The sequence below is a fragment of the Plectropomus leopardus genome, chromosome 7 (assembly GCF_026936395.1).
Source record: "Plectropomus leopardus strain MGB_pleo_1.0 chromosome 7, ASM2693639v1, whole genome shotgun sequence".
Lineage (NCBI taxonomy): Eukaryota > Metazoa > Chordata > Actinopteri > Perciformes > Serranidae > Plectropomus > Plectropomus leopardus.
In genome coordinates this window covers 24,122,706-24,150,460 of record NC_142182.1, presented here as the reverse complement: position 1 = coordinate 24,150,460, position 27,755 = coordinate 24,122,706, and the positions used below count along the sequence as shown (strand labels likewise).

Genomic DNA, 27,755 nt, shown 5'->3' with positions numbered 1-27,755 from the left:
TGAAAGATGTCCAAACCCACCACACAAAAACAGATGTCGATCCAGGCCTGTTGAAAGCATTGAGAGAAAAGTCAGAGCAGAAATAATTCTCTCATGTAAAATTCCCAAAAAGTGTCAGAGCTTTGGAGAAATGTGTCTGTTCATGAAGAATCTTATCACTCATTTTAAGAAGCAGATTGAAAATGTTTTTTAATCTATAGTTTGTGCATGCAGAGAGAAACAAGTTTCATTCCATCTGGTAGTTTATCCTAAAAATGTGTTGCATTTAATTTTTGATAAAAATGTTTGAAAACATGCTAAAGGAACTCTCAGATTTTTAAGTCATGGATTATTATCCTTTTTGATATAAATGCTATGCAAAAGAAAAAAAGAAAAATGTTGAATTTCTCCCAAAAGCAAGTTATTTTTGCTAATAGCGTCTTTTTACGTATGAGGAAAAAATCTTTTAATAACATTGGTTCATGTTCCCCTTTCCTGGAAAAAAGTTCTCAGACCGGAGTCATCTTTTATTTTCATTCTTAGCATTAAGTGATGATTCCAGTGTGCAATGCTTTAGGTTTATTTCCACAGACATCTTGCTGCCACGCCTTTCCTCGGCCTCCAGTGAAATAGTTTACAAGCAGCAACAAGCAGCCCAGGCAGCATTCATGTGTATTTGCCTGAGGGAGAAAAGGAAAGAAGAAAGGGGCTTGAGTCTTTAATTATGTTATCTGCTGGTGGTTTACTGGTGCTATAATCATCCTCCTGATTGGTTGATTTTGAGACCTGATTGGGCCAGTTCACTCTAAAAGGAATAAAATTAATGACAGGTCAAAAACTTAAAGCAGTTTGTGAGTGATCAAAGTAAACTCAAAGGAAACTTCATCTAGTTTAGACGGCTGGTGCTTAGTACAAGTAAAATGTCACACACAATTTCCACACATTAAGATTTAAATTCCTCCAGCTCAATAAAGGATTATGTTTCACTGTACTGTATGTCATTATGTGTACAACTTTTATTTCCCTACTCAACTTTGACTCACACTTTCATAAAATTACAAACAAGGTCAAAATCGATGCAACAGAAGCTGAGATATCCGTACTTTCTTTTATACGGGCAAGCTCTAAAAACTCTACATTCCCCATAATGCAACTCAACAGCATATTTCATTAGATTCTCCTTGACCTGCAAATGTCCTAAATATTGTAAAAACATCAATATGATATCCCCCCCCAAAAATAATGGAAATTTCACAAAAAAGTAAAAAAAAAATCAAAAAGTAAAATATCAAAATAAAAAGAAGAGCAAAATATTGGGAAAAAATGTAAAATATTTTTTAAAAATCATAAAGAGTAAAATATCAAGTGTAAACTATCTAAACTAACTATCAAAAGGTAATATATATATATATATATATATAATATATATATAAAGTTAACCATCAAAAAAGTAAAATATACACAAAACATGCTTAAAAGAAGAATAAAATATACTTTGAAAAAAACAACAACAGAAAAATCCATAAACTTAAAAATATCAAAAATAGTAAACTACCAGTAAATAAATGTTTCTCAAAAAAAAAAAAAAAACGTAAAGTGTAATAGCAGGAAATTTGTGTAGTAATGCATGGTTTTCAGATTATGAAAAAGTGAAATCTGTAAAGCAACTAAAACTGCAATACAAATGTAGTGTAGTAAAAAGTACAATAGGCCTCTGAAATGTGGTGAAGTGTAAAGTTGCATGATGAGTAAATGCTCAAGTAAAGTACATGTATCTCAGACTTGTACTTGACTGCAGCACTTGAGTAAATATAGTCAGTGAGAGTCATAGCCTCTAAAGCAATGCATGTTGGTAGTACAGGTTGGTACTTTGCTTCAGGAGTTGAACGTGTGTTTTTCACACTCTGTACCATGAATGTACCCTGTAGTAGCGCATGCGCAGAGCGGCGGGCGGAAGCGGCTGGCAGCTTGGAGCTGCTGTCTCAGTCATTCCTTCTTCAATGACTTGCACCGATTGACTTCTTCAGAAACCTCCCTTTCTACTAAATGCTGTTTCTGTGACTAACCAGGAAACAGGATCCTCTTCCTGACTCACTAAACTTGAAGCCTGCACATTGTTTTCGGTACGTGCCGCCAATGAAGCTACTTCGATGTAAAAAAAAAGCTGTTTTGAAGCTGAGGTGTTTTCAGGAGAAAAAGTCTTTAGGCTGCTCTCTAAATTAGATTGGCTGCTAAGCCGAGCTACAAGCTAAATGCTACTGTCAGATTAGCTTTGCTAAACTGAAGCCAAAGATACACTTTGTGTGCTGGAGCTAGCATGTTAGCTAACAAACTGTGCGTGTACACGTTAGCAGTAACTTAATACTATACTGTAACATGTAAAGCACATAACATACTCGCAGGTTAAAGGGCAGCGCCACGCATTGGGTTTATTATGGATACCACAGTACTCCTGGGTGGTAACAAGACTTATGTCAGCTAGCTGTAAATGTGGAGCCCATCAACTGAGTTAAAGACAAGTTAATGAGATTACCTGCAAGGAGCGATGTTGTGTAGTTGTACAGTTACCTATAAATACTGCATTATAGTCACTATTGTATTGCGCACATTTAAGTAATTGACGTTTTTGCATTGCTGTCAATGTACTTTCACAGAAGTAGAAAAGCCAGGGTCTATGACAGCAAAGCTGAACAAATAAAGGTAGTGAACAGACAACACTAATATGTACACAAGTATGAGAAAAGAAACATGTATGTGTATATATGTGCATGTATGTATGTGTGTGTGTCTGTGTGTGTGTGTGTCTGTATGTATATACATACAGACACACACACATAATGGATAATGTTCAGCATGCATAGGTGTACATGCATGTTTACATGTCTGTAGACTGTATATACAGCTTGTAGGATTTTTTTGACAATGACAGATTATATCTACATATAAAGTTTGAATTATGTAAAATTCTGTTATATAATGAGAGCAATATATATATATACATATATATATATATATATATATATATATATATATATACATATATATATATATATATATATTTGTATGTCTTGTGTCTGTGTCTTGTGTCAGTGTTTAAGTTAATGAATAAAAAAGCAAATTCCCCTTCTGACAATGAAGGTTTCATTCATTCATGTTGCCTTTGTCCAGCTTTGTTGTCCTTGTTATTTAGCTTAATGTATGTTTGGCGCAAGCACGAAAAACTGGGTACAAATTAATTCTATGTGTTGACATGCTTGGCCAAAAAGGGGAGTGATATTGAAATAGATGGTATACATGTTCTTCACCTCATTCGTTCATTTGGTGATTGCGTGCAGTTAGCATGATCCATTTCATTTTATGAGATAAGATAGGATAAGATAATCCTTCACTGATCCCCAGAGGGGAAATTCAAGTTTTGCAGCAGTACAGGGTAATGGGTAAAGGTCAAATAGAATAACATATAATAGATAAAGATCAATATACTGTACAAATTATAGACGCAACCTCATCACTGGACCACATAATGTGTCAGCGGCAACAATCAGTAGATCAATCAATGAATCATTCAGCAGAGCATCTGCAACTATTTTGATGATTGATTTATTATCTATCATTATTTAAGCACAATGACAAATAATGGTTCCAGGCTCTCAGATGTGAGAGTGTCCTGCTTTTCTTGATCTCACATTGTAGTAAATAGAATATTTGGGGATTTTTAGATTGTTGATTGGATAAAACTAAAGCCAGCATGTGATGACGTGACTTTCTGCCGTAGGAAAATGTGATGTGCATTTTTTTAATGTTTCATAGACAGAGACCAATACAATGAACCGAGGTGTTGTCGTACACATATAAGTTTGATTATTTAGCTGTGATTTTTTTTCATGTTGTTTTTTTTATGTCTTTGAACATTGGTGTGCAGCTCTTGAATGTCACCACCAATAACGACAGTACATCCGGCGATCACTTCTGAATGCTAATGGTTGGTATGAGAGAGATAAGTGACAGATTTTCTTTGTTGCAGGAGTGTGTGGGAGCATCATGTGGAGGAAGGCTTCAGCAGCGGCCCTGATGGCGTTAGCTGTTGGCTACTTCTACCATGGCGGGCCGGAGCTGCCGGAGCAGATTCTGCAGTACATCAACCTGCCAAACTTTCAGACATCATCTCAGAACAGCGGGAACAGCCTGGAGCAGGTGATCTCCGCTGCCTGGGAGACTCTGATTACTCTGCCGACGCGGCAGTGGAGCAGAGTGGCAGTAGGGTGAGTCAGCGCGTTTAACTGACAGAAGCATGTCAGTCCTGTCGCCTGAAGTTGATCTACTTCATCTCCTGTACACTGTGGCATGTTGAGAAGCTGTAATCGGCTCTGCCAGTGTGAAGGAATGTGTTGTCAGGAATCAATGCCAGCTCAAATAGCTTGGCCCAAGACGGTGGTGCTCCAGTGAATTTAATTACGGCCCATAAGTAGCCTATGGCCTTTAGGCTGCTGTAGAAGGGCCAACACGGCTGGTTGGAGGTGGAAGATGATGATTGGCTGGACCTGAAGAACTGCGCACCAGAGGGATAGACAGATGATTTCGACCAAGAAGTGACGTGAAGGGGGTTACTTAAACTCAAACTTTAAAACCGGGGCAAATTGGCCTGATTTCTTTCAAATCATTGGGAAGAAAGTAATATGCAACTTAAGAAATGACCCAGAAGTTAGCAAGAAATTTGTAACAAAACCGAGCCAAACAAAAGAAAGAGTAAAAAAAAAAAACAACAAAGAAAAAAAACAAAAAACAAGGAATTACCTGAAAAAAAAGATTAAAGATCATAATGATTCTTTAAAAATAATTTCATGTATATAATTATGATCCTTTGAAATATAGTTTTCTGCAAAGTTTTCCCTAGTTTTTTATAGTGATTTTTGAAAGAAAAAAACCACACCAGTTGGCTCAGAGTTAAAAGGTTTCAATACTTCTTAAAGACATGAATGCAGCGCAAGTAAAGTGATGACGATCCAGGTTTCAAAGGGTTAAACTCACCCTGAAGTAACAAGTAGAAACTTCAGTGTTTTTCAACCTGGCACCTATTTTCCCTTGTTTTTGTGTCTATGTGAATCACACTAACCTGCTGCAGGGGTGAAACACAACACAATTAATCCTTGTGGGCAATTGTAAACCATAAATTTACGTCCACTAAAAGTGTTTGTTTTTTTGTTTTTTTTGTTGTTGTTGTCACTGACAGCCTCAGATCATTATGAGAGGTGTCTGACAACATTATGGAGGGATCCCTGCAGAGAACTGAGCTGTGTTTCCTTACTGTAAGAACTAAGTCTATTACTTAAAGTGACCGAGATGTCTAACAGAGGAGTGTTCTGGCTGACGCGCTTGCCTCAGCTCAATACCGTTTGCTACCTTTTGTTGTTGTGTTTGTTGCATTTACTAAAGGATCTGTTGGCTGCTGTTACAGAATAACAATCCTCTTAATAATCTTCATCTTGCATAAAGGTAAATAAAATCTATTTCCATTGTTTTCATAAGTAAACCACACACACAACTTACAGCGTGACAAGTAAAACTTTAGAGTCACAGCGCTCAAAACTAAAATCACCTAAAAACACCTGACAGCAATAATGACCTCGCTGCCTATATTCTTGAGCCCAACACACCAACACCCACTGTTCATACATGGTAAATTACAATTATTGTAGTCTGGTACAACAAACTGTTTTGGTCTCTTCAGCTAATTTCAACATTCATGACAGCCATACAGGGTTGATTTTATTTTCCTTTTTTAAATAATTGACCTGTTTAAATTTAATTAGGGCCAAAGTCACGCGTATTTAAGGGCAGGGCCGCCTCAGTGACAGACTTTCTAAAAGGCCTTACCACAGTCTGTGAGTCAGACCCACCCGTCACTCCTCCACAGCTCCACCCTCTCCCCCAAATATGCTCACCTCTCGCTCCAAAAATCCAAGATGGCTATGGCCAAAATGCCAAACTTGAGGCTCCAAAACGGCATGCTAAAAAGCAAGGGGTGACGGTAGCTTCTTTCGTTATTCAAATTATTTATATATTATATGGTTTTCCCCTGCAGCATCTTTATCTTCCATAATGTGCAATATTTCAAGGTGAAACAGATAAATGAGGGTGAGGGAAACATTACAGGAAGGATTTAAATGAAATATGAAGAGATGTGACATTTAACTGGATGAATACACCCCCAAGATGAGTCAATCAAAATTATTTTTAAAGTTTGCAGAAAGAGAAAAGAGGTATTTTGATTTAAAACTCCAAAATGATATCGTTCACATAGAGATAAGTGAACAGTTATTGCAGGAGAACACAAGATAAGGAGTTTGAATGTGTTTGTGTTTTTTTTTTAAATTCACAGTCTTTAAAACAAGCAGACCTGTTTACACTGAGTGTGTTTACATGGACACGAATAACCTGTTTATTATTGGGTTTAAGTATTTGAGCATGTGAACAACATATGTTGTGTATGAGAAACCTGAATATGCTAGCTGGACTTATCTGAAAGAAACCGGGATCAATATGTGGAATGTGAAAACCCGATTTCTCTGCGCTCATGTAAACACCATATCCCGATTATGATCATAACCAGAGTAAGCCTCATAAAGGGGTTAATCATGTCCATGTAACCGCAGCCATTATAAACCCACTGACACACATAATGACATAATGACACCAGACCAGCTACATTTGAGGCCTTTTGGCAGCTTCCACAATTTTGGGAATTTAGCCTGATCAGGCCACCAGCAGACCTTTTATTTGATTTATTTAACTTTTATTTAATCACTGAAGGCCATTGAGAGCAAGCTCTCTTTTACAAGGATGCCCTGATTACATAAAAAACACCAAAAACACATTACAGAATACAATAAAACATGAGAAGTGAGGTAGACATTAAAGTGCATATTAAAAGCAAAGATATACATTAGGCATGTGTGTTTAGATCATACAAAATATACTCCAAAAAACATCAGCACATATGACAACATCAATCAAACAAAACACATACATTCCCTTTTGCTGTATGTCAGTCAACAGGGTTTTAAATTGAATAATGTGTCCAATTTTTGGAGCTTCTGATGACTGTTCCATTTCTGATTGGGTGTGATATTTAAAAGCCAATTTTCTAATTTCAGTGCTGACATAATGATTTTCCAGGACTAAGTAGTGTTGAGATCTAGTGAAGTGAGACATTGTTCTACGCTGTAAAAGACCAGTAAGATATCCAGGAAGTTTATCGAGAAGTGCTTTATAAATGAAAAGTGCTGCTCTCTTCTTGCTGCCAGCGACTGCCAACCAACTTTCCTGCACAATGTACAGTGATATGTCCTAAAGCTATCCCCACTAATAAATCTAGGGACAGAGTGATAGACTGCATCAAGCGGCTTCAGAGTAGAGGCAGAAGAACGCATGCAGATTACATCACCATAGTCCATAACAGATAAAAATGTAGAATGAACAAGTTGCTTCCTGCAGCTGTGGGACATGCATGATTCGTTTCTGTAGAAAAACGCCAGTTTTGCTTTAAGTGATTTAGTTAGTTCACTAACATGTTTTTTGAATGACAACTTGTCACCTAACCAGAAACCAAGGTATTTAAAACAAGACACGGATTCAATTACAGTCCTGTTAAGGACTACACATCCTCAGGATGATTTGCAGTTAAAGCCAGATGATAGTTTAGTTATTATTTGTCAAATAAAGCATACTCTCTCTGTCTGCGCTCTCTCGTTCAGGGTGAATGCCTGTGTGGACGTGGTCGTCTCAGGAGTGGGTCTGCTGCAGGCTCTGGCTGTGGATCCTGGCACCGGCCTGGATCATGAAGTGTTGCACTCTAAAGAGGACTTGAGGGAAGCCTTCATCCACTTCATGGAGCGTGGAGCAGCTGCTGAGCGCTTCTTTAGCGACAGCGAGGCCTTTCAGAGGATTGCACGCGCCGCAGCAGAGTACCCCGGTGCGAAGGCAAGGCTACCTTACTCCCCAATTTTCTCTTATGACGATATGCTTTGGTTTCATTAAGTTGTTTTTTTTTAAATGATCGTCCCTCTGGTTAAACTTTGCTTTGTCTTCTTCCAGCTGTACGTGGGAGGGAATGCTGCTCTCATTGGTCAGAAGCTCGCCACCTACCCTGACCTGATGGTACGGCAGCATGTTTATATTTGTGTCGTAAACCGTTACACTTTACCCAAGTTAATGAGCTCTTAATGATTTTCCTGGTCTGTTTTAACAAACACATGCTGGCCATTGAAATCCATTTCAGAGAGTTAAATCATATTTTTTGATATTGCTTTGCAGAAATCAATAGAAAATTGGATTTAAGAGATAATAAACATGGGAAAACATATTCTTTACATTAACACATTTCCAGAGGATGCATTTTGATAATGATGATAATGTGTTTTAGCAGCCCTCTGAGCACAGTGTTGTCCTGACTGTTGATATAATTTTATGCCACAGGTTTTGTTATGTGGGCCAGTTGGTCCTAAACTTCATGAAATGCTGGATGAGCAGATAGTCGTTCCCCCAGAGTCTATGCAGGAGACGGATGAATACCACCTCATCCTGGAGTATAAAGCAGGTAAAGAGACCAGCAGCTTGCAACTTCCACCAGATCTTTTTCACTTAAGAAGGTTCTTTCAGTCTCTTAAAATGTTCTAATACGACTTAAATTGAATTTGGTTTCCAGGTGAACAGTGGGGTTCAACTCAGGCACCTCAGGCCAATCGCTTCATCTTCTCTCATGATTTGTCCAACGGGGAGATGAGCTCACTGGAGACGTTCGTGGCGAGTCTGGATGAGTTTGAGCCGGACCTTGTCGTCCTGTCGGGGCTCCACATGATGGAGGGTCAAGGCAGAGAGCTGTGGGAGGAGCGACTCAAAGAGGTCAGCGGCTGAAGTCTGGTTTTTACAATTTCTCCACCCAAAGCCTGTGCTTTTGCATGTTTTAGCCCATAAACTGAAAATAATGCTAATGCATTATAACTTTAATGACTTAATCACAGCAAACATGATATGCTTTTAATGACGTCTACTGTTGTGTGGAATTACAGTGAAAAGTAAAGGTATTGGATTATCCATTTTGTTATAGAATGCCATTTAAGTAAATGTAAAATAAATAAACAATGAACATACATAAATCAATAAATAAATAGGAAGCAAGTCAATATGGCTATGAAATAAATCTTAAAATAAATAAATGAGGCAATAAATATACAAATAATTGTAAACATATAAGTGAGTCAATACAGTTCAGTAAATAAATGAATAACATTTTTAATGACAACTTTATTTCATTTTAGGGGACTTTAATATTCTAATGACACATTATTTTAACTCCTTTTATATCAATTTCTTATATTTAAATGATTGGGCTGTGAAAAAGTAATTAAAAAAACAATGTATTTTTTAATATTTTTTACACTGTCTCATTTATATTCATTTATTGCCTCATTAGTCATGTAAATAAGAAAAAGAAATCCCTTAATATAAATGAAAGTTGTCATTTGAAAAATCAACAACAAAAAATATCTATTTAGTTTTTAAAAAATATTTAATCATTTATAGAAATGGCTTTCTATATCTTCTATACTAGTTTATGTGAAAATTAATTAAAATTTTAACATTAATTAATTCAAAAACGTATAAACAGTGAAGTGTTGTATTCACTTCATAGTGAAATATGCAAAAACTCTTGTGTTTTCGTTTTTAAGATGATTCTTTTATTTTAGCCGATTCCTTAATCCAGAACAGTTTTGAAAAACTTTAGACTTCTTGATTTGTAACATTATATCCAATATAATGCTGCATGACACTGCAAATTGAAGGTGTGAAGCTGAAAGAGATAATATGTCTGTTATTCATAACTAAACGTGTTTTATAATTTACAGTATGTTGCCAAGGTTTAAGGAATACATGCATAGCAATGACTCCTATAATATATATTTTGGTGTAGCTTTTCAAACATCTTGTACTTTCTTCCTCTTCGCAGGCTGTGTTAGCCATATCTGACATTCGTAAAGATATTCCCATCCACCTGGAGCTGGCAAGCATGACCGATAAAGACTACATGAACAGCATCATGCAGGAGGTACATGTGCGACAACAGTGTCTAACAGTCTTTAATGCAGCGAACTTACTTCACAGAGAAAAGATGAGTGCGCTCAAAATCCACAAATCCCTAAAGACTTCTGTATATTTAATTAAAGTTTCCTTCTCTGTTTCCCGTTAGCAGGTTATGCCCATTGTGAGCTCCATCGGGCTGAATGAGCAGGAGCTGCTCTTCCTCTCTCAGGCTGGTGAGGGGCCTCATTCAGACTTGGATTCCTGGAAAGGCATCCCAGACGTGGGCCAGGTCAGCGACATCCTCTTCTGGATCCTGGAGCAGCACGGCCGCAGCGAGCCATCGTCCGAGGCGGACCTGACTCGCATTCACTTCCACACACTGGCATACCACATCCTGGCTACGGTGGACGGATACTGGGGGAACCAGGCTGCAGCAGTGATGGCCGGAGCCCGAGTGGCCAGCAGTCAGGCCTGTGGCCTCCAGTCGGTTGACGTTGGCAAAGTGGAGCTCAAAGCTCCACTAGAGTTTTACAGCTCGCACACTGAGCCACGAGAGAAGCTTTCCCTGAACCCAGCAGCGCCTGTCACCGTGTGGCGCAGAGGAAACGTCGTCTTCCACATGACAGCCGTGCTGGTGTGCAAACAGCCGCTGCGGACAGTAGGGCTCGGGGATGCCATCTCAGCAGAGGGACTAGTTTACTCAGAGTTAAAGACCCAGCAGCCCTTCTGAGGTTTGCTTGACACTCGGGAAGACGTTGATTGGAAGTGCTGAGAAGAGCCAGTGAAGTTTCACCTGCAGCTGTGGTTGTTGGGTTGGAGTCACATTTCTAAACTGATCCAGGTTCTGTGTCTTCCTTCCCAAAGCTCCACTCAGTTAAAGAATGTGATTGATGGCGTTAGTTTTAAATCCTGCCTGATGACTCCTCCAGCCTGCTCTGGTCTCCTCTCTTCTCCCTCCTTCAAATCCTCCAGCAGAACTTTACAGAAGTGGATCTGACGGAGCTGTGCGGTGGCCTGACTCTATGCACTGGCTGCGGCTCAAAGCCATCTTCACAAACTCCAAAGAGTTTTGTTGGCTCACCTAATTTACTTTGACCTGCATATCTTAATTATGCTGTGCCTTGAGAAAATGTAAAAGTTAGAGTATTTTATTCATATTCTAGAGCCAAACAAATTAAGGCATCACATCAGTTTCCCCTCTGAGACAAACTTATACACACACATATAACAATCATGTTGAACTGAAAACTGATGAGCGTCTCACTATATTGTAGAATCTAAGTGTTATTCTCGATGTTCTGTGCTTCTTCAACTTATGGTGCATTCATGTCAAGTAGTCATTAGATCACTTGAAAGCTCATTCTCCTATGAGTGTCTGACTTCTTAACCTGTAATAACTGTCAACTAGATATACTTGACATTTTTGTTATTTGTCTGGAGAGGATAAGTATACTAGAAAGTGTTACAAAATTTGTTTTTTTGTCAGTTTTTGCTTAAACACTCCCAGTGAAAGTATGGTTAATTTTGGAAACTTTGCAAAGTATAAACAACAGTTATTGTAGGGTAGTAATCTCTGTTGCTTCTAAATTCCTGTTGCAGATTTCGTATAATTTTTTTAAACTTTTTTTTTTACAAAATACTGTCATTCTCCCACATGGTTTTGAAGGGGATCTTTCTTTATGCAGTTAAACCTCAGTTTACAATTAGATGTCATCTAATTAATGTCAATGTTATGTTGGTGATACAGCAATTAAAAGGTAAATGAAATTTCAAAACAAGGCATAGGCCGTATGTTTCAGGGTTACTGTTTTGTTTATGGAGGCAAAGAAGAAATATAAATATCTTAATTTTACGAGCAACTTAATACCTAATATTGAAATTTAAACCGCTGAATTAATAGCACTGAAATATTTTACTCTGAACTGAATGTATTGGTTCTTAATTCACCTATTTGAAACTTAAATATGACATTTCTTGAATCACGGTTTTAAAAGTTGAATTTGAATATATATATTTTTAAAATGTTACATATTTAGATACAAAAATTCAAATTTCTGAATTTCCCAAAAAAAAGATTCAAGCTGCTCAATTTTGATTGGTCGAATTCAGATCAGAAAATCAAGTCAAAAAATTTCAGATAGCAATATCTTTACCTCGAGCTTGAAGAAATTCAAACCAACTTATAGCCAATCAGAGCACAGCCTGTCAGTCATATGATCAATGAGAGCAACTTGAAAACTGAAATCCAATGAGAGAAAGATAGTGAGAAGAGTCTGAAAATGTATTTTTGGATATGAATTTGTAAACATTGGAAAATCAAGAAATTTATATTTTAATCTCCTAGTAAAGAATTCAGAAAAAAATAAAGTCAGATACATGGTTTTCTCGGTAAAATACTTCAATGCTATGAATTCAGAATTCGGTGTTTAAATTTTAATGTTAAATTTTCAGTGGCTGTCAAAATCTGAATACGTATACCTCTTATTTGCTTCCGTATTTGTTGCTCTTTCATTTTCAGGTGTTGCTTTCTCTCTCTGATGAAATGTGACTATGTAACATGATTGGCTGGAAAATCTTAAAAACTGTCCAGTGTAAAATACTGCAAGCAAAGCTTCCATCTTTAGATTCTAGCGTATAGATTTATTATGCTTTTTCATGGGTCGTTTATTAGGGGTTTTTTTCAGAGCTTACTTGGGAACGCCTGTATCATGTTAGATGTTCAGTATGTAACTGTTGGAGCAATGTATTTGTATACCTCACATGGCCACTAAAGGCATGCAATAACTGAGTCTTAATGCAAACATACAAGTACACGATGTATAGCGTTTCGTTTAACTGAATTAATTCTTTGCACTAGTACGAAGTGGCAGGTGCGCCTGCAAAGGTGAATGTAACCTTAACTCCGAACCCCCCTTTATTTTTAGCAAGTACAATCTATTCATCCTTACTCATTTCATTGTTTGAGTCTCATGTTTTTAACACTTTTAACTGTCAACAGGTTTCATTTACATGTAGTTTGTCATTAAAATATGTAAGAAGAGTAGTACTTGGCTTGATTGTGGTGCTGCCAGTTATTTTTGCATATTTGTCAAGAACTTAAAATTAATGATGAAAAGATGAGTTGAATTGTTGATGTGTTGATCAACTTACATTTGTCGGCCACAATTTAAATATAATTTGAGAAAAATTCAAAACATCCTCTGATCCCACCTTCTCAAATTAATTTTCTCTGTTTTTTTATCATGTTGAGGTGACTTTTAGTTAAACAAGACATTTGAAGGTGTCACCTTGCACTCAGATCTTTTCTGAACAATTTTTTTCATTTTAATTATAATAATAATAATAATAATAATAATAATAGATTTTATTTATAACCCACTTTACATTTAGCAAAATCTCAAATCTCAAAACCTCTCACGCTCTCTCTCACTTTCTATATTTAATTTGATTTTATTTATATTATTTACAAGGACAATACACATTCATAAATGTTTCTGTAAATGTGCCAGTATTAGCCTTCAGGATAATTTTCAGCTGTAGTTCCTTGGTAAGATGTTTTGAACCCTGTAAAATCATAAAATTCACATAATAGCAGCAGGACACCACAACAACTACAACAAACAGGAACTCCTAAGACAGAATTCAAGCCATGCAACAGTACAAAACAATAGCAAAGCAACAACATAAAGCATTTTAGCACAACACAGACATGCATGTAACATGAATCAACAGCATAGAGCTTTTTAGCTCAAATAGTCATGCACACAGCATGAACAAATGACACACAAGGGGCATAACATGCAGACATGCAGAGCAGCAATAGCAACAAGAAACAGCAATAGACAGAAGCATATATATATATACATACATACATACATACATATATATATATACATATATATAAAGAGCTGCAACACCCTATATAAAATGTTAAAATATGCAGTTATGGGTTAATGTTTGTATGCACTAAAACTTAGGCAGGCTGTCAATAAAATAGATATTTTATACATACTCATGCAAAGCTGGCCACCGTACCACATAGTCATGAGTTACTCAAATTTTAATTGATCTCTTCTGTACACACAGCTAGTACACATCTGTGTAATAGACAGAGATAAATGGACATTCCTCTTCAGTTTTTTCTTAGATACGTACTATTATTTTCCTGTTCATTGGATCTTTGGAGGAAGTTTTCCTCATCCACCGTGAGGGTCTAAGGACAGTGGAGTGTCAGATGTGATACTGGGCCTTATAAATAAAACTGAATTAAATTTTAAAAAATCAACTTAAAATCATATGGGACCTCACCGTTTATTCTACACGTGGATGTATTGTACGTAAGGAATGCTGGATCTCAGACTGAGCGGTGTTTACGCGGCTGCACCTGATTGGCTGAATCGCTCCGGTACGGGAACCAATCAGAGTGCGGTGCGTCTGCGCGCTGGGCTGCTGGCCCCGCCCCTGAAGTCGTGGAGGCAGCAGCAGCCTGGAGCGGCCGCCGCTGCAGTCTCCACCCCGGATACCACTCTCCTTCCCCCGGCTCTTATAAAGCAAGCAAGACTTTCAGGCCGCTCTTCGGGCTGTCTTTTCTTCTTGTTGATGGTTAGACTCTGTGAGAGAAGGATGAAGTTCCTTGTGGCCGTTACAGTCATTGTGGGATCGCTGATTTTTCTCGCTTTCCCCAATGGCTCATCTGCTGACGAGAAGAAGAAAGGCCCCAAAGTAACTGCAAAGGTAGGTGCTATGTTAGCTTGATAGCTAGCTTGCTGTGCTAGTGGGTCGTGTAGGAAAAAAAATCAGAGCTCAACGCTAACCGTTAGCAGCAGACCGCTGAGCCACGTCAACGCAAACTAGCCTCAGGCGGTTAATCCTTTTGCTAAAAACCGGAATTATCAGCTAGCTTGTTTAGCTAGCAAACGGCTGGGTATTATGACTAATAGTAGCGTTGTAATTGAGGACATTTCCGTTAGACGGAAAACTGAATGACATATGCATGCTTTTGCTCCTGGCTAATCTGAGTGGAGCTAACTATCGAAGCTAATACTTCGGCCTTTACGTCAACTGACAGTTTTTACGTCAGTTTTTATGCACCGATGATCCATTTTAGCTTCATTTGTCGTTTCATGCTTCTATGATTGATTATTCTTTGTGTAGCCATCACTCGGCTGCAGCTCTCCGAGGCTCAGTGAGGTGTTATTATGTCTGGCCTTGTTGTGTCTGGGTGCAGCAGGGCAGGTTTGTCCACGTCTACGGTTATAAGGAAGCTGTGAAATGGTTATTAGCTGACCCGCAGGCCCTTTACCTTCAAATGTTCCCCAGTGCAAAACTGTGCATCACTGACAAGCCCAAACCAAAGCATTTTTATGAATACATGTTTGTAAAAAAAAAAAAGGAGAAAAAAAATGCTGTCTTTACCACGAATCGTTTTTTTTTTATTTTGTACTGCAAACGACGAGCTATTGATTAAATTTGAAGAGACTGTCCAGATTCAATTGACAAAAAACAGTTTGCCACTTAAATTTAACAGTCATGCTCACAGTTAACTGAATAAATGTAGACGTTTCAATTTTTAAAAAAGTAGAGCTTTATCTATATGGTTTTACACAATAAGCAATCATACATACACAACAACTTGCACACATGCACCCATACATTTATACTCACACCATACATCATACATACAACAACATCCATTAAAACCACAATATACAACACTAAAAAATATACAACAGAAGAACCCCGATGGCTCAATTTATTCTATTTATGTTTGGTTTTGTGCCTGTAATTTTATAAGAGCACAGAAGAGAAAGTAAGAATATTCAGATTAAAATTTCATTGCTCTCATGTCACATTATAACCCTGAAAAACTTGCGTCAACATGTCTCTTTAAGATCACATCACATGGAAATGGCTGCAGGCAAACTTCTCAACAAAGAAAGACCTGATTACAGCACTCCATGAATTAAACTGTGTTTTTTCTGACCTTTACATTAACACTGATATGAGTAATGTATGCAACACTGTAAAGGAAGAATGCATTATATATTTCACCCGTCAAAAGAACCTGCTTGTACAATTATGTCCACCCACCCATTTGTGTTATGGTGTATCAGTGTATGTGTATCGGTAAAAGTATAAAGATTTTTGCCACAGAATCAAAGATATTTGAGTGTAAAATAACTTCATCATTCAAACTCTGTTTTAGGTGTACTTTGACATGAAAATTGGAGAGGAAGACGTTGGAAGAATTGTCATCGGGGTGTTTGGGAAAACTGTACCCAAAACAGTCGACAACTTTGTCGCTTTGGCGACAGGAGAGGTGAGAACATCACGGTTCATGATGTATGCTCAAAGTGCAACAGTCTGCAGAGAGTTGGTGTGTTTTTGGCCTCGTACTCACCACTTTCACAACTGAAGATATAAACTAAACTGACACGCATTTAGAGACTCATTCCTTTGTTTTTACACAGTTATAAGAGCATAGGAGAGGTAACCGGTTTGGCCGTTGCAATATACTGCCATTAATGATAACCTTGATATTAAAAAAATAAATGTTGATATCTTGTTAATAATACACATAATAATATATTGTAAATAATCAAGCACCTCCTAATCATCTTCCTCCCCCAATGCCATCTGCTTGCTTTTTTTACTTCCATTAAGTGTAATTGCTCTTTTTGAGTAATTTTATACAGTTGAGGTTACACACTCTCTCTCCACCCCTACACTCATATTTTATTGTGTGTGTGTATATATTAGTGCTGGGCATAGATTCATTTTTTTAATCTAGATTAATCTCACTGCAATCCTGTAGTTAATCTAGATTAATCTAGATTAAAATTATAGATTTGAATTTTGCCAAAGACATTCAAAATAATATCTATCTATCTAAATGATGAAAATGCATCACAAACTGCTTGAGAAAGCTGTTCTACTATAATATTTGGTAAAGAAAAATAATGTTCCAAAAGATTTACTTTGGTGTTTAACTTTTTTTTATTTTGTTAAACACAGACATTTAGGAACACAGGTTCTGTCTCCATGTGGAAAAAGCTTTTTCCTGCTAACTGGAATGAACAGCAGAGGGCGCAGCCTCTGATAACATGACCCTAATTGAACTGTGGGCCTACATTAGAGGTCATGAAGAAGACCATTAACAGTCAGTTAGCTTTGTGACACGGCTTGACCCAGTCACTCCAGTCACTCACTCCGCCTTGTTCACGCCCCCTCCGCGTAATTCGACCAGGTATACATCCGCGCTTAAACAACAAAGTGAAATTGGTGCCTTGCTCACTGTATAGACCCAACTTAGTGAATAGTTTATCGCACGATAATTTCCTTATCCCACGATAAGAATCCCGCGTTAACGCAGCACGTTAACGCCGTTAACGGCCCAGCACTAATATATATATATATATACATACACATACATTTATACATATATATTTATATATATAATACATACATATATATTTATTATGATTTACTTGATAAAGCAGTTATTATCATGAATTCTTTTGGCCACAATAGCCGTGTAGTGAAAATCTGACATGGTTCCAGCCTTAGTTTATTTTGTTGTATTTTTAAGCACAAACCACCATGTCCTGGAGGCACACTTTAAAGAGGACCTATTTTCAGGTTGATACTTGTATTTAAGGTTTCTATCAAAACATGTTTATGTGCTTTAATAGTCAAAAACACCCACTATATTTTCCTCATACTGTCTGTGCTGGAACACTTGTATTCACCCTCTGTGTGAGACTCTGTGTTTTAGTGCGTGTCTCTTTGGGCCTTCTCCTGTAAAAGCCGAGTCTGCTCCGATTGGTCAGTGTATCCAGGTCCATATCTCGGCATCTCTGCAGCCTCATTGCAGCTGTCTGTAATGGAGGAGAGCAGCACTTTCTACCAAGAAAAAAAAATCCCCATTTAAACTTTCTAAACACAACCGTACATGTTCCAACAGGAATATAATATGAAATCGTGGAGAAACTGACAACATTGGCAACAAAGATTACATGTTTCCCCGATGTTAGCATGTAGCTGTGTAGGCTACGTTAAACACTTGCGGTAGTGTACCTGCAGGGGATTGCTGTATAAAGAAATCCGGTGCAAAATGATGCCATACTGTAGCCAGAGTTTTAAAAACATTTGGAAACAGTATTCAGAGCACTCTGAAGCCAGAGGCTCACAGTGATTACTTTTACATACACTTACCTCATTATTTAAAACTTTGGCCACGTTTAATATATACATTCTTTATCGTAATACTAAATATAAGACACAAAATATGTTACAGCATATGAGTTCCCCTATAAGTCATTTGGCTCTCATTCACATTGGCTAAAACGTCAGATACTTGCAGCTTATCTCCTTTTTGGATCTTACAAGTGTTGCTTATGTTGTTGTTTTGTTTTTTCTAATAACACAGAAAGGGTTTGGTTACAAGGGCAGCAAATTCCACAGAGTCATCAAGGACTTCATGATCCAGGGTGGAGACTTCACCAGAGGAGACGGTACTGGAGGTACGACAGCCACCAACAGCTGCAGAATGGCACTCACATCAGGACACGGATCTGTCTCTGCAAGAACACACTTGCTCATGGCCTTCTGCATCAGAGCTGCCCTGAATATTTAATGCCTTTCAGGGTCGTTTCACACTTGGACTCTTTTGGGTTTTACCAAATTCAACTGTGCAAACTGTCAGGAAAATAAGAACTCTCCTGTGTTCAGTTTTATGTTGTTTCCACATAAGTTTGTTACAATCTCCTGAGTTATCTATGCTCTATGAATTAAAGATGTGTGTTTTTTAAATGTCAAAAGGACAGAGAAAACCTCCTGTATTTAAAGGGCACCAGACGTTATTCTAAAATTGTGCCAAGAGGTTTTTCATAAGAGTCACTCTGCCATTTTATGCTAATGCTAGTTAAGTACACTTGACAATTTGGCCAAAACTCTCCTTCAGAAAGGCTCACAGGTTTGTTCAGTATTCATGAACAAGACGATGTCATCAGATAAAGAGAAGATAAAACATTTGGCAGCAATCAGATGCAAAGGTCACCACAGGGAGAAAACGTTTGTTGAAATAAGTATACATACTATACATCATGGAATTGTCTTTCTTGACCAGAGTGAAATGTTATAAATAGATTTTTTTTATTTATTTATTTTTAAACGAAGGCAAGAGCATCTATGGAGACCGTTTCCCCGATGAGAACTTCAAGCTGAAGCACTATGGCGCTGGCTGGCTCAGCATGGCTAACGCTGGCAAAGACACCAACGGCTCACAGTTCTTCATCACCACCGTTACAACTCCCTGGCTTGACGGCAAACACGTCGTCTTTGGGAAAGTTCTTGAGGGGATGGTGAGTGTCAGGCCCAGCAGAGATCACGTACTCTGGTTGCATTCACATCTGCATGTGGGTGACTGAACATACAGATCTTAATTGTGTTATTGTCTGCTATCCAGAGTGATCTGTTGAGTATAGTTTGAGATGTACGTGAAGGGTGTACCATGAAGCGAGATTAGTGTTGTTATCTTTGACAGAGGCTGCAGGGTTTGTCGAGCCAGCTCAGTCAAAGACAGTTAGGTTGAACTTGCTTCGTGGAACAGCCCCCTGCAGTATCTGTTAAAATGCCAAAGGTAGCAGGGTGATAACAGACTAAAAATAGAGACTAGTTTGGTGCTCTGCAAAAACAAAAGAAGTTTGGTTAACATGCTAATGAAAGCAAAGCAGTCAGTTTTAATAAGCAATTTGCTACTCTGCCTCTTTTATAAAAATGCATCTGCTCATAATAATGACCTGCTTTCACTCTGATGCCTGTAACAGCACATTGTGCAAAATGAGAATTGCATCAGAATGAATAGAAACGATTGTTTCCTCGAGATTGAAAACTGTAATCTTCACCAGTTCAGTGGTGAACATTTCATGCAATCAGGATTTGTTTCAGTTGTTAGGATTGATCACTTTTTTTGTTGTTGTTTTTGTCTTTTTTTTTTTTGTTAAGCGAAATCAGTGAAGCTGCACAACATGCCTGCAATATGTCAAATTTCCTGTGTACGTCTTCACTTCAAGAGATAATTTGGATTTTTTAAAAGTGGGGTTGTATGAGGTACAGCAGTTGAGTTTACTCTCATAGAAGAGTAAAGAAACCACAGGGGGAAAAGTCACATTTAAGATGCTGGATTTAGGGAACTTCTACTTAATAAAATACTCAAACCAATTATTCAATATCACACATATCACATTATTTGGCAATTTAGTTGACAACTAATAAATTCATGGTTGCAGCTCCAACCTGAACATTTCTGAATACTGCAACCAGAAAAATCACATGAATAGTTTTTGGTTTCCTGAGGTTTACATTGGTTATGATGTTGGATAAAGCGGTTGTTTTTATACCACACAACATTTTAAATGAGATCATGACGGTGCTAAATTCTTTTTCTTTTTTCCTCAAATTTTTCAGGAAGTGGTGAGGAAGATCGAGAAGACATTAACAGATGCTCGAGATAAGCCACTTAAAGATGTCATTATTCATGAATGTGGCAAAATCGACGTGGAGAAGGCATTCGCAGTGGCCAAGGAGTAGAGGAGTGCTGCCGGGGAAGACCGGGGAGAACAGGACTTGGGGGGGAGGGGGGTCGTGCAGGCCACCTTGTTTTATCACTAACAGCCCTGTGGTCCTGGAGAGGGGGCTTTGGAGTCATTCGATGTCAGTGGCTGACGTCTTTAAGCACCAGAAGAGCATTAACATCGAGCAATTGATCGAGCAATGACGACACTCTGGGTCCATTAACCAACGAGCATTCCAAGGTGCACTTAACTGTTCGTTGTTGTTGTTTTTTTTTGTTTTGTTAAAAAAAAATGAAATCTGAAATAAAGGTTTCAATTTTGTTAAATTGCTGAGCGTATTTCATTATAACAGGGAATCATTCTGGAAATTCAAGTTTTTGCCTCATCTTTTAATACTGTGAAAGTTTCACATGTTCACTAATGTTTGATGTGTTTAAATGGAAAATGTAGCTGTTTAATGTTAGATACTGACTTTATGCAACCGTCAATCACTCTACATGTTTGTTCACATCCATAAATACACTATGTTCATCCTTTTTTTGACCACTAGGGGTGCTATTTGCTCAAATATTTTATATAGGATTAAATTATCTTTTATTTTTTTATAGAGGCAAATATACATTTTACTCACACTACATTCATTTTAAAGCTTTAGCTACTTTACAGATTTGGATTATTTAATCATAATATAACAAAATACATTTTGATGTATGTTAATATAAATATAAACTCAGCAGTATGTTAGGTTTTTCAAATTAACCACACTTTTAATAGTAGCAGCATTGAAGTGCCACAAACATGGATTCATCGGCGATTATAATGCAGTATCAAACATATTATTCTGAAATGAGACATAATTTGTAAAGAGTATATGTGCTTTTGGTATGCTTATAATATTTACCTTGTAAGCCTACATGAAACTGTTCACAACAAGGTCTGGATTTTCTTGAGTAACCAGGTCATGACTTCTGGAAAGAGACATTGCTGTTGAGTTTTTTAAACATGTTTCTCTGGCGCTTTGAGCACCATAAGCCGACTGACATCTAGTTCCATTATAGTATAGTGCGGCTGATATCTCCAACACTCAGCAACTCGCACCAAAGCTATCTACACTGAGCAAAAAAATGTAATGCAACACTTTTACTACTCCCATTTTTTTATAGGTTTAAGTTTAATGGAAGATTGCACACTCAATATTTCTCTCAACTTTTGGTTAAAAATGTTTAAAATCTGTTTTAGTGAGCACCTCTCCTTTTCCAAGACAGCGCCTCCAGGTGTCAGGTGTAGCATATCAAGGTGCTGATTAGACAGCACCATGACAGCACAGGTCACTCTATTGCAGTTTGATCTTAAAAAGAACAAACAAACAAAAAAATAGCCAATTAATATGATTTAGCATGACGAGCGCAACAGAAATGCATTTTTTTGGTCACACATACCCAAAAGTCAGTATCTAGTGTGACCGCCATATGCCTCATGCTGACACATCTTCACATAGAGTGGATCACTTTGTTGATTGTGCCCTGTGGAGTGTTGGCTCCTCTTCAATGGCTGTGTGAAGTTGCTGGATATTGACAGTAATTGGAGCATGCGGTTGGGCGCCCCGCTGCTGATCCAGAGCACCCCAAATGTGCTTAATGATGTCTGGTGAGTATGCAGGTCATTAAAATACTGGGATGTTTTTAGCTCCAAGGAATAGTGTGCAGATTATGCTGCAACATGAGGTCATGGTGTCAGATAAATGGCATAAATGGGTGTCAGGATCTTTCTGTTGCCCACTCAAGTCTGTCTCTATGACCGAGACCCTGGTGAGGACAATGGTGCAGATCAAGTTCCCTGAGACTGTTTCTGATGGTTTGTGCAGAAGTTCTTAAGTTGTGCAAATCAATCAGTTGACTTGTTCCTGGTCTCAGAGGCCCATTGAGGTCCTGAGCTGCTGTGGACACATGTGGTCTGTGGTTTCAAGGCTGGTTGGATGTACTACCAAAATCTGGGAAATGACATCGGTGACACTTTAAAGTAGTGAAACATTCAGTTTACAGGCAATAGACCTGGTGGACATTTATGCAGTCAGCCTGCCAATGGCACTCTCCCTTCAAACCTGCCACATCTGGGGTATAGTGTTGTGTGATCAAACTGTACATTTTAGAGTGGCCTTCTGTTGTCCATCCTGAGGCTCAGCTGTGCACTAATGATGCTGTTTAATCAGAATCTTGATACACCACGTCAGGTGGATGCAGTGTTGCCAGATGTACGATAATTATCGTACTTGTATGATAATTCTGCCCTCTGTGTGTGATCAGTTATTCCAAATTTGCTGCAATGTACAATAATTTGACCGTTGTGACACTTAGGATAAGTAATTTCCACTCATATATTATATCAACATGCTGGAAAAAAAACTGACGTCAGCAGTGGGCTGAGAAATAGCCTCTCTCTGTGGGATTTGGATCAAAAAGGCATTTTAAAACCTGTTTACGAAAGTTATGAATTTAACCTATTTGTTCTCATGATTGTGACCGGCGTACCATCATTTTTCTTAAAATACAATAATTCTGAGCCTCTGGTACGATAGTTTAACATTTCCAATCTGGCAACACTGGGTGGATGGATTATCTTGGAAAAGGAGAGGTGCTCATTGACATGGATTCAAACAAACTTGCGGCCAAAATTTAAAAGAAATATATCTGTTGAGTGCATGAAAAAAGTTTTCAATCTTTACCTGTGAAAAATGGGAGTAAAAACAAAAGCGTTGCACTACAATTTATGTTGAGTTTAGACTGAATAGCACTACTGATAAGAGGAAAAAAATGCGTTTTTGATTTAGGGATGAACTATCCCACTTAAGGAAAAGATCTTAGCATCTCATAAACGTCATGTTTAAAATAAATTCTGTCCATCCTTACTTTGCAAAGGACACTTGAGGACACCTGAGTGTCATCTCTGAACTAAACATGCAAGTCTTTTATAAATGGCATTAGAGTTTTAGTTTGAACTGCAGAGGGCTCCCTTACCCCGCAGATACCAGCTGCACAGCTGAACAGAGGCACTTAAGTGTTTGTGGCCCTGCATCTGATTTAAGTGCAATAAAATGAGGAATTGTGCATTTCTGTTGTACAGTCATGCTTGCTGTGGACATAAAATGACTCCTGGCTTTTCACTTTGTTCCACTTCTATCACACATCTCTAAGGGAAGGAGAGTCAGTGACAGAATCACTTTTTGCTTCTGCTTTCTCTTCTACAGCAAATTTATTTTACTTTAGGGACAGTGTGGTTTGTGTTGTCGATTACAGAAAAGAAAAATAGATGTTGGACACACCTTCCTGTCATTGTGTGATCTTCCTGATGCTCATGTGGCAATTAAACCACACCCATCTGGAGCCTCAAGCAGGTTTAAACAAAAACAACTCAGGTCAGGCATACTGTCATATCCATACAGTGTCTTCTGCTTGATTGGATGTTTTTTTATGAGCAGCCGATTATGGATTGCAATGAGTAGTCACCTATTTTGCACTCATTCAGGGACATATTGGAGACTGACAGTGTAAAGTGCACAAATGAAGTGTTTGTTATTATGTACGTATATGCAGTGCAGTAAATGCCTTTATGCTAGAGTATAGTTGACAGATGGAAATAAATTCTAAAATAGCAGCTATCTGTATAATGCTCAGCAACATAATTATGCATTTCTCTTACACCATAAAAACTATAACTTTTACAATATGTTACAGCTGCCACTGATAATAACTGATGATGATACAAAGTATTACCATTCCCTTGTTGCCATTTTTAGCAGCAGTGTCTGGAAACATGCAGGGGCCATGGGAACAGTGCTGGGTGAGGGATCTGTATTCCTAAACATAACTGACCTCATCTGCTTTCGTCGACTGGTCTGCAGACAGAAGGTAATCTGAAATGTGTTCCCAGTTTCTCATCTAGACCTGGAAAAGTTAACTGCTCATCTGTTTATTTTAGGATTTTTTTTTCTTTCCAGTGTTTGCTGGAGATGTAAATGGACTGAAACTGAATGGTTCAAAAAAGTCCTTCCAGGCGGATGTTTGTGTTTATTCTTGGGGCATATAGCTCCGGATTTAAACATTAGGTTGAGTCAGTTTGAGATGCAGTCATTTTACGAGACCGTGTTTGAAGTATTGCAGCCATTTATAACAACTAAGTTGAAACTTCTAATCTATTTCAGTTATTACTCCATCGCAGCTCTTTAATACCAGATTTGTAACAGTTAACATCTCTTCATATGAGTGTTAAACAATTAAATTATCTAAAATAATCTACAGACAACTAGTATGCACATTCTTCACCAGTGTGAGACGAAATAATTCTCCATACCAGGAGGCAGTGGTAGTCTGTATTTGCATTTCAAAAAGGGGAACCAAAGGACCAGCAGGGTGGATTTAGGATGCTAGTTAGCCAGTTAGCACATTAACAACACAACGTGATGTTAAAAGAAAAGAAGGATGTTTACCATATGCTGGCAAACAATAGCACAAACAAGTACAACCCATTTTTGCTTAAGAGCTCAGTGCTTAAAAAATATCTTAGCGAACATAAGCTTGTTTTGATTTTACTCCCTCTTGATTTAAGCTTTTTTAGTTACTTTACTCACTTCCATATCTCTTCTCATGCACTGAGCTGACCTGCCAGTCAGAGTGATCTCTCACACCTATTGGCCCCAATGCCGATTAAACATGCATCTTCCATCTTCATATAACCTACAATCTTTGGTCTGAACTTGGCTTCAGATTAGAGCGTCAACACTGGTATCGATATTCTAATCTAACTCTCAGCAAGGAAGTGAGCAAGTATTAAAATATTAAAGTGTTGTTTAAAAAAACAGCTCTGGCAGATTAGGTTTCGGTTTAGGTACTAATACAGCTGAACGGTTTTAATGCTCCAGTGTAAAATCGGTTTCATAAATGTACTCATGTAACATCTGACTCAAAGATTAAGTACGACAGTTCACATCCAATGATCCGGTAATACTTCAGAAACACACCCTGACGGAAAAGACTTACCACCACTGGGAAAGTCCATCTTTATTTTCAGGCGTGGTTTCGTAAGATGTTGCATAATTACAGAGGAGTGTGTAAACTCTATGATCAGAGTATCATTAGCAAAGATGATCCCACTGTAATATGAAACTATATAATCCACTATTGCTTTGATGAGCTGTGATTTAAGATGTAAACATGTGCTTCAAGGTCACAACACCTTTAAATTAAATTCTTTGTAATGCATGTTTTTTTAAATAATTGATTGAGGGGAAATATGCCTCAACAATCCAGCCAGGAAAAACTTGTTCTGATGAGACACAGAAAGCGGGTCTGCGCCCGGCAGTCCTTGTTTTGCCCAGATTCACTCAGGCATCTAGTGACTCACCAGAAGGAAAATATGGAAAGAATTCCCCGGAGTAGGCACAACCGTGGTCTTGGTTAAACCCTCTGTTGTTCGGTTTGGCCTTGTTTGTGGCGATTGGGGATTGTCCGGTGAAACAGTGTTATTCTTCACTTACTGGCTTTGCTGGAAAAGCCGGACATATCTGGCATAGCTTCCTGCAAGAGGCTTTGTCAACGAGATTAAAAGAACACTGGAGAGAATCACAACACGGAGCGTGGAGGTTTTTCTGTCACACATCCTGCCCTCCTGTCGGGGACCAGCGAAACATGTTGTTTTGTTTGCCTCCTGACACTGAAAGTCTGAATGTAGCTGATACAGAACAGGTGCATCTGATACGATTTAATGTCTTGAATCTACCTGAGAGAATATAACCTGATTGCTGTTGGGATGATTGATTCCTGCAAAGACAAGAATAGGCCTTCAGTAGCTAGACCCTTCTCTTCATTTTTCTGTAAATCTAAACCTTGTACAAATCAACAAATGATGTGGGTCAAATGACGTGTGTGGAAGGTGGAGAACCCACAGAGAATTATCAGTCAATTTTGCGGTTTCTTCTGGGTGTTTTCGCATCTTTCAGCAATGCAATGTTGTGGTAAGAGTATTCCACCATTTTAGCGATGCACTCTTAACACCATCAAACTCATGAAGGAAACACTTTAGTAAATCTGTAGTTTCTTTATCATTCACAATGCAACTGTATCGCCAACATTTGGTTGGAGATTTGGATGTTTTATGCCAGCAGCAGCTAGCCATTAGCTTCAAGAGAGAGCAGTTTACTGAGGTACAGCATGTCAACTCACTTCTTTCTAGAAGCTGTTTCACACCAAACAAGGCATTTTTAGCTGAAAGATTTGCAGTTATTATTTCAGAATGATTTTGTGGGTTTGAATGCACACTCCTGTGGAACACAATTTTTGATTGGAGATAAAAGTTATTCACAAACATTTAAGCCCTCAAATCTCTGAGACTGTTCTCAGACTGTTTGTGAATACAGCCCCAAGACAGAGAGTCTTCAGTGTGGTCTCTCTTTATGTTTTGCATAGTTGCTGGTCTGAAATTTGAATCTTTGTCAAGTGAGCTCTGGTTGCTTTCAGCCACTCTCTTTATAGCAAAGACCTGAATAGTGGAGTGCTGCACAGATTGATGTCCCTCTGTCTGAAGTCGTCACTTTACTTGCTCAGTTACTGTGTTTGGCAGGATTTCAAGAGTCTTGGTGGTTTCATGTTACTGGAGGAGCTCATTGTGAACCTGTGGGTCTTTTCATTGCTTTAACAATTCATGATTAATGCCTGAATACAACTTCCTCAGATGTGTGTGGAGAATTGCTTGGACTTCATGGACTAGTTTGATCCTTGTGAATGATTAGCTGAATTTGGCACAGTTAAGTTTAAATCAAAGTAAATGATGTACATCCCAAATTACGGAGAAACCTACCAAAACTTAACCATGACATTTTTACTTTAAATCACAACGACTTGTGACGAATTATGCCTTCATACTAAAAAAGCTGCTATACCAGCTAGTTCACATTCCCGAGTCGTCAGATACCGACACTTTAGCACACACAACCTTTAGCACCTTTATGTCATGCACAGCTGAAATACATTGTAACTAGGGCTACCAAATGATTCATTTTTATAATTGAGATTAATCACAGAATTTTGATAGTTTGTTAATTGTTAATAGTTAATTGCTATTCATCCAGTT

The 27,755-nt window shown here is 38.0% G+C and overlaps 3 protein-coding genes across 4 annotated transcripts in view; all 3 read left to right on the top strand.

The window, feature by feature from the left end:
* The first annotated feature begins 1,882 nt into the window (after window positions 1–1,882).
* Window positions 1,883–13,102, top strand: adpgk (ADP dependent glucokinase). 2 transcript variants are annotated; one of them, XM_088080271.1, is made up of 8 exons: window positions 1,883–2,102; window positions 4,004–4,241; window positions 7,734–7,959; window positions 8,074–8,136; window positions 8,455–8,575; window positions 8,684–8,880; window positions 9,986–10,084; window positions 10,226–13,102. In XM_088080271.1, the coding sequence occupies exons 2-8, from the start codon at window positions 4,021–4,023 to the stop codon at window positions 10,787–10,789; spliced, it is 1,491 nt and encodes a 496-aa protein (XP_087936397.1). In that variant the 5' UTR covers window positions 1,883–2,102; window positions 4,004–4,020; the 3' UTR covers window positions 10,790–13,102. The 2 variants fall into 2 exon arrangements, with proteins under 2 accessions (XP_087936397.1, XP_087936398.1); XM_088080272.1 differs by having other exon boundaries at window positions 1,884–2,102; window positions 10,229–13,102.
* Window positions 13,103–14,571: 1,469 nt separating this feature from the next.
* On the top strand, window positions 14,572–20,959 carry ppib (peptidylprolyl isomerase B (cyclophilin B)). Its single transcript, XM_088080273.1, has 5 exons — window positions 14,572–14,793; window positions 16,265–16,378; window positions 18,488–18,581; window positions 19,237–19,421; window positions 20,527–20,959. Exons 1-5 carry the CDS (start codon window positions 14,659–14,661, stop codon window positions 20,647–20,649), a joined length of 651 nt encoding a protein of 216 aa, XP_087936399.1. The 5' UTR covers window positions 14,572–14,658; the 3' UTR covers window positions 20,650–20,959.
* Window positions 20,960–22,221: 1,262 nt separating this feature from the next.
* oaz2a (ornithine decarboxylase antizyme 2a) overlaps window positions 22,222–27,755 on the top strand; it is a 36,691-nt gene continuing 31,157 nt past the window's right edge. The window contains 1 exon segment of the mRNA XM_088079461.1: window positions 22,222–22,280. Within this exon segment, the coding sequence (XP_087935587.1) occupies window positions 22,222–22,280 (59 nt within the window).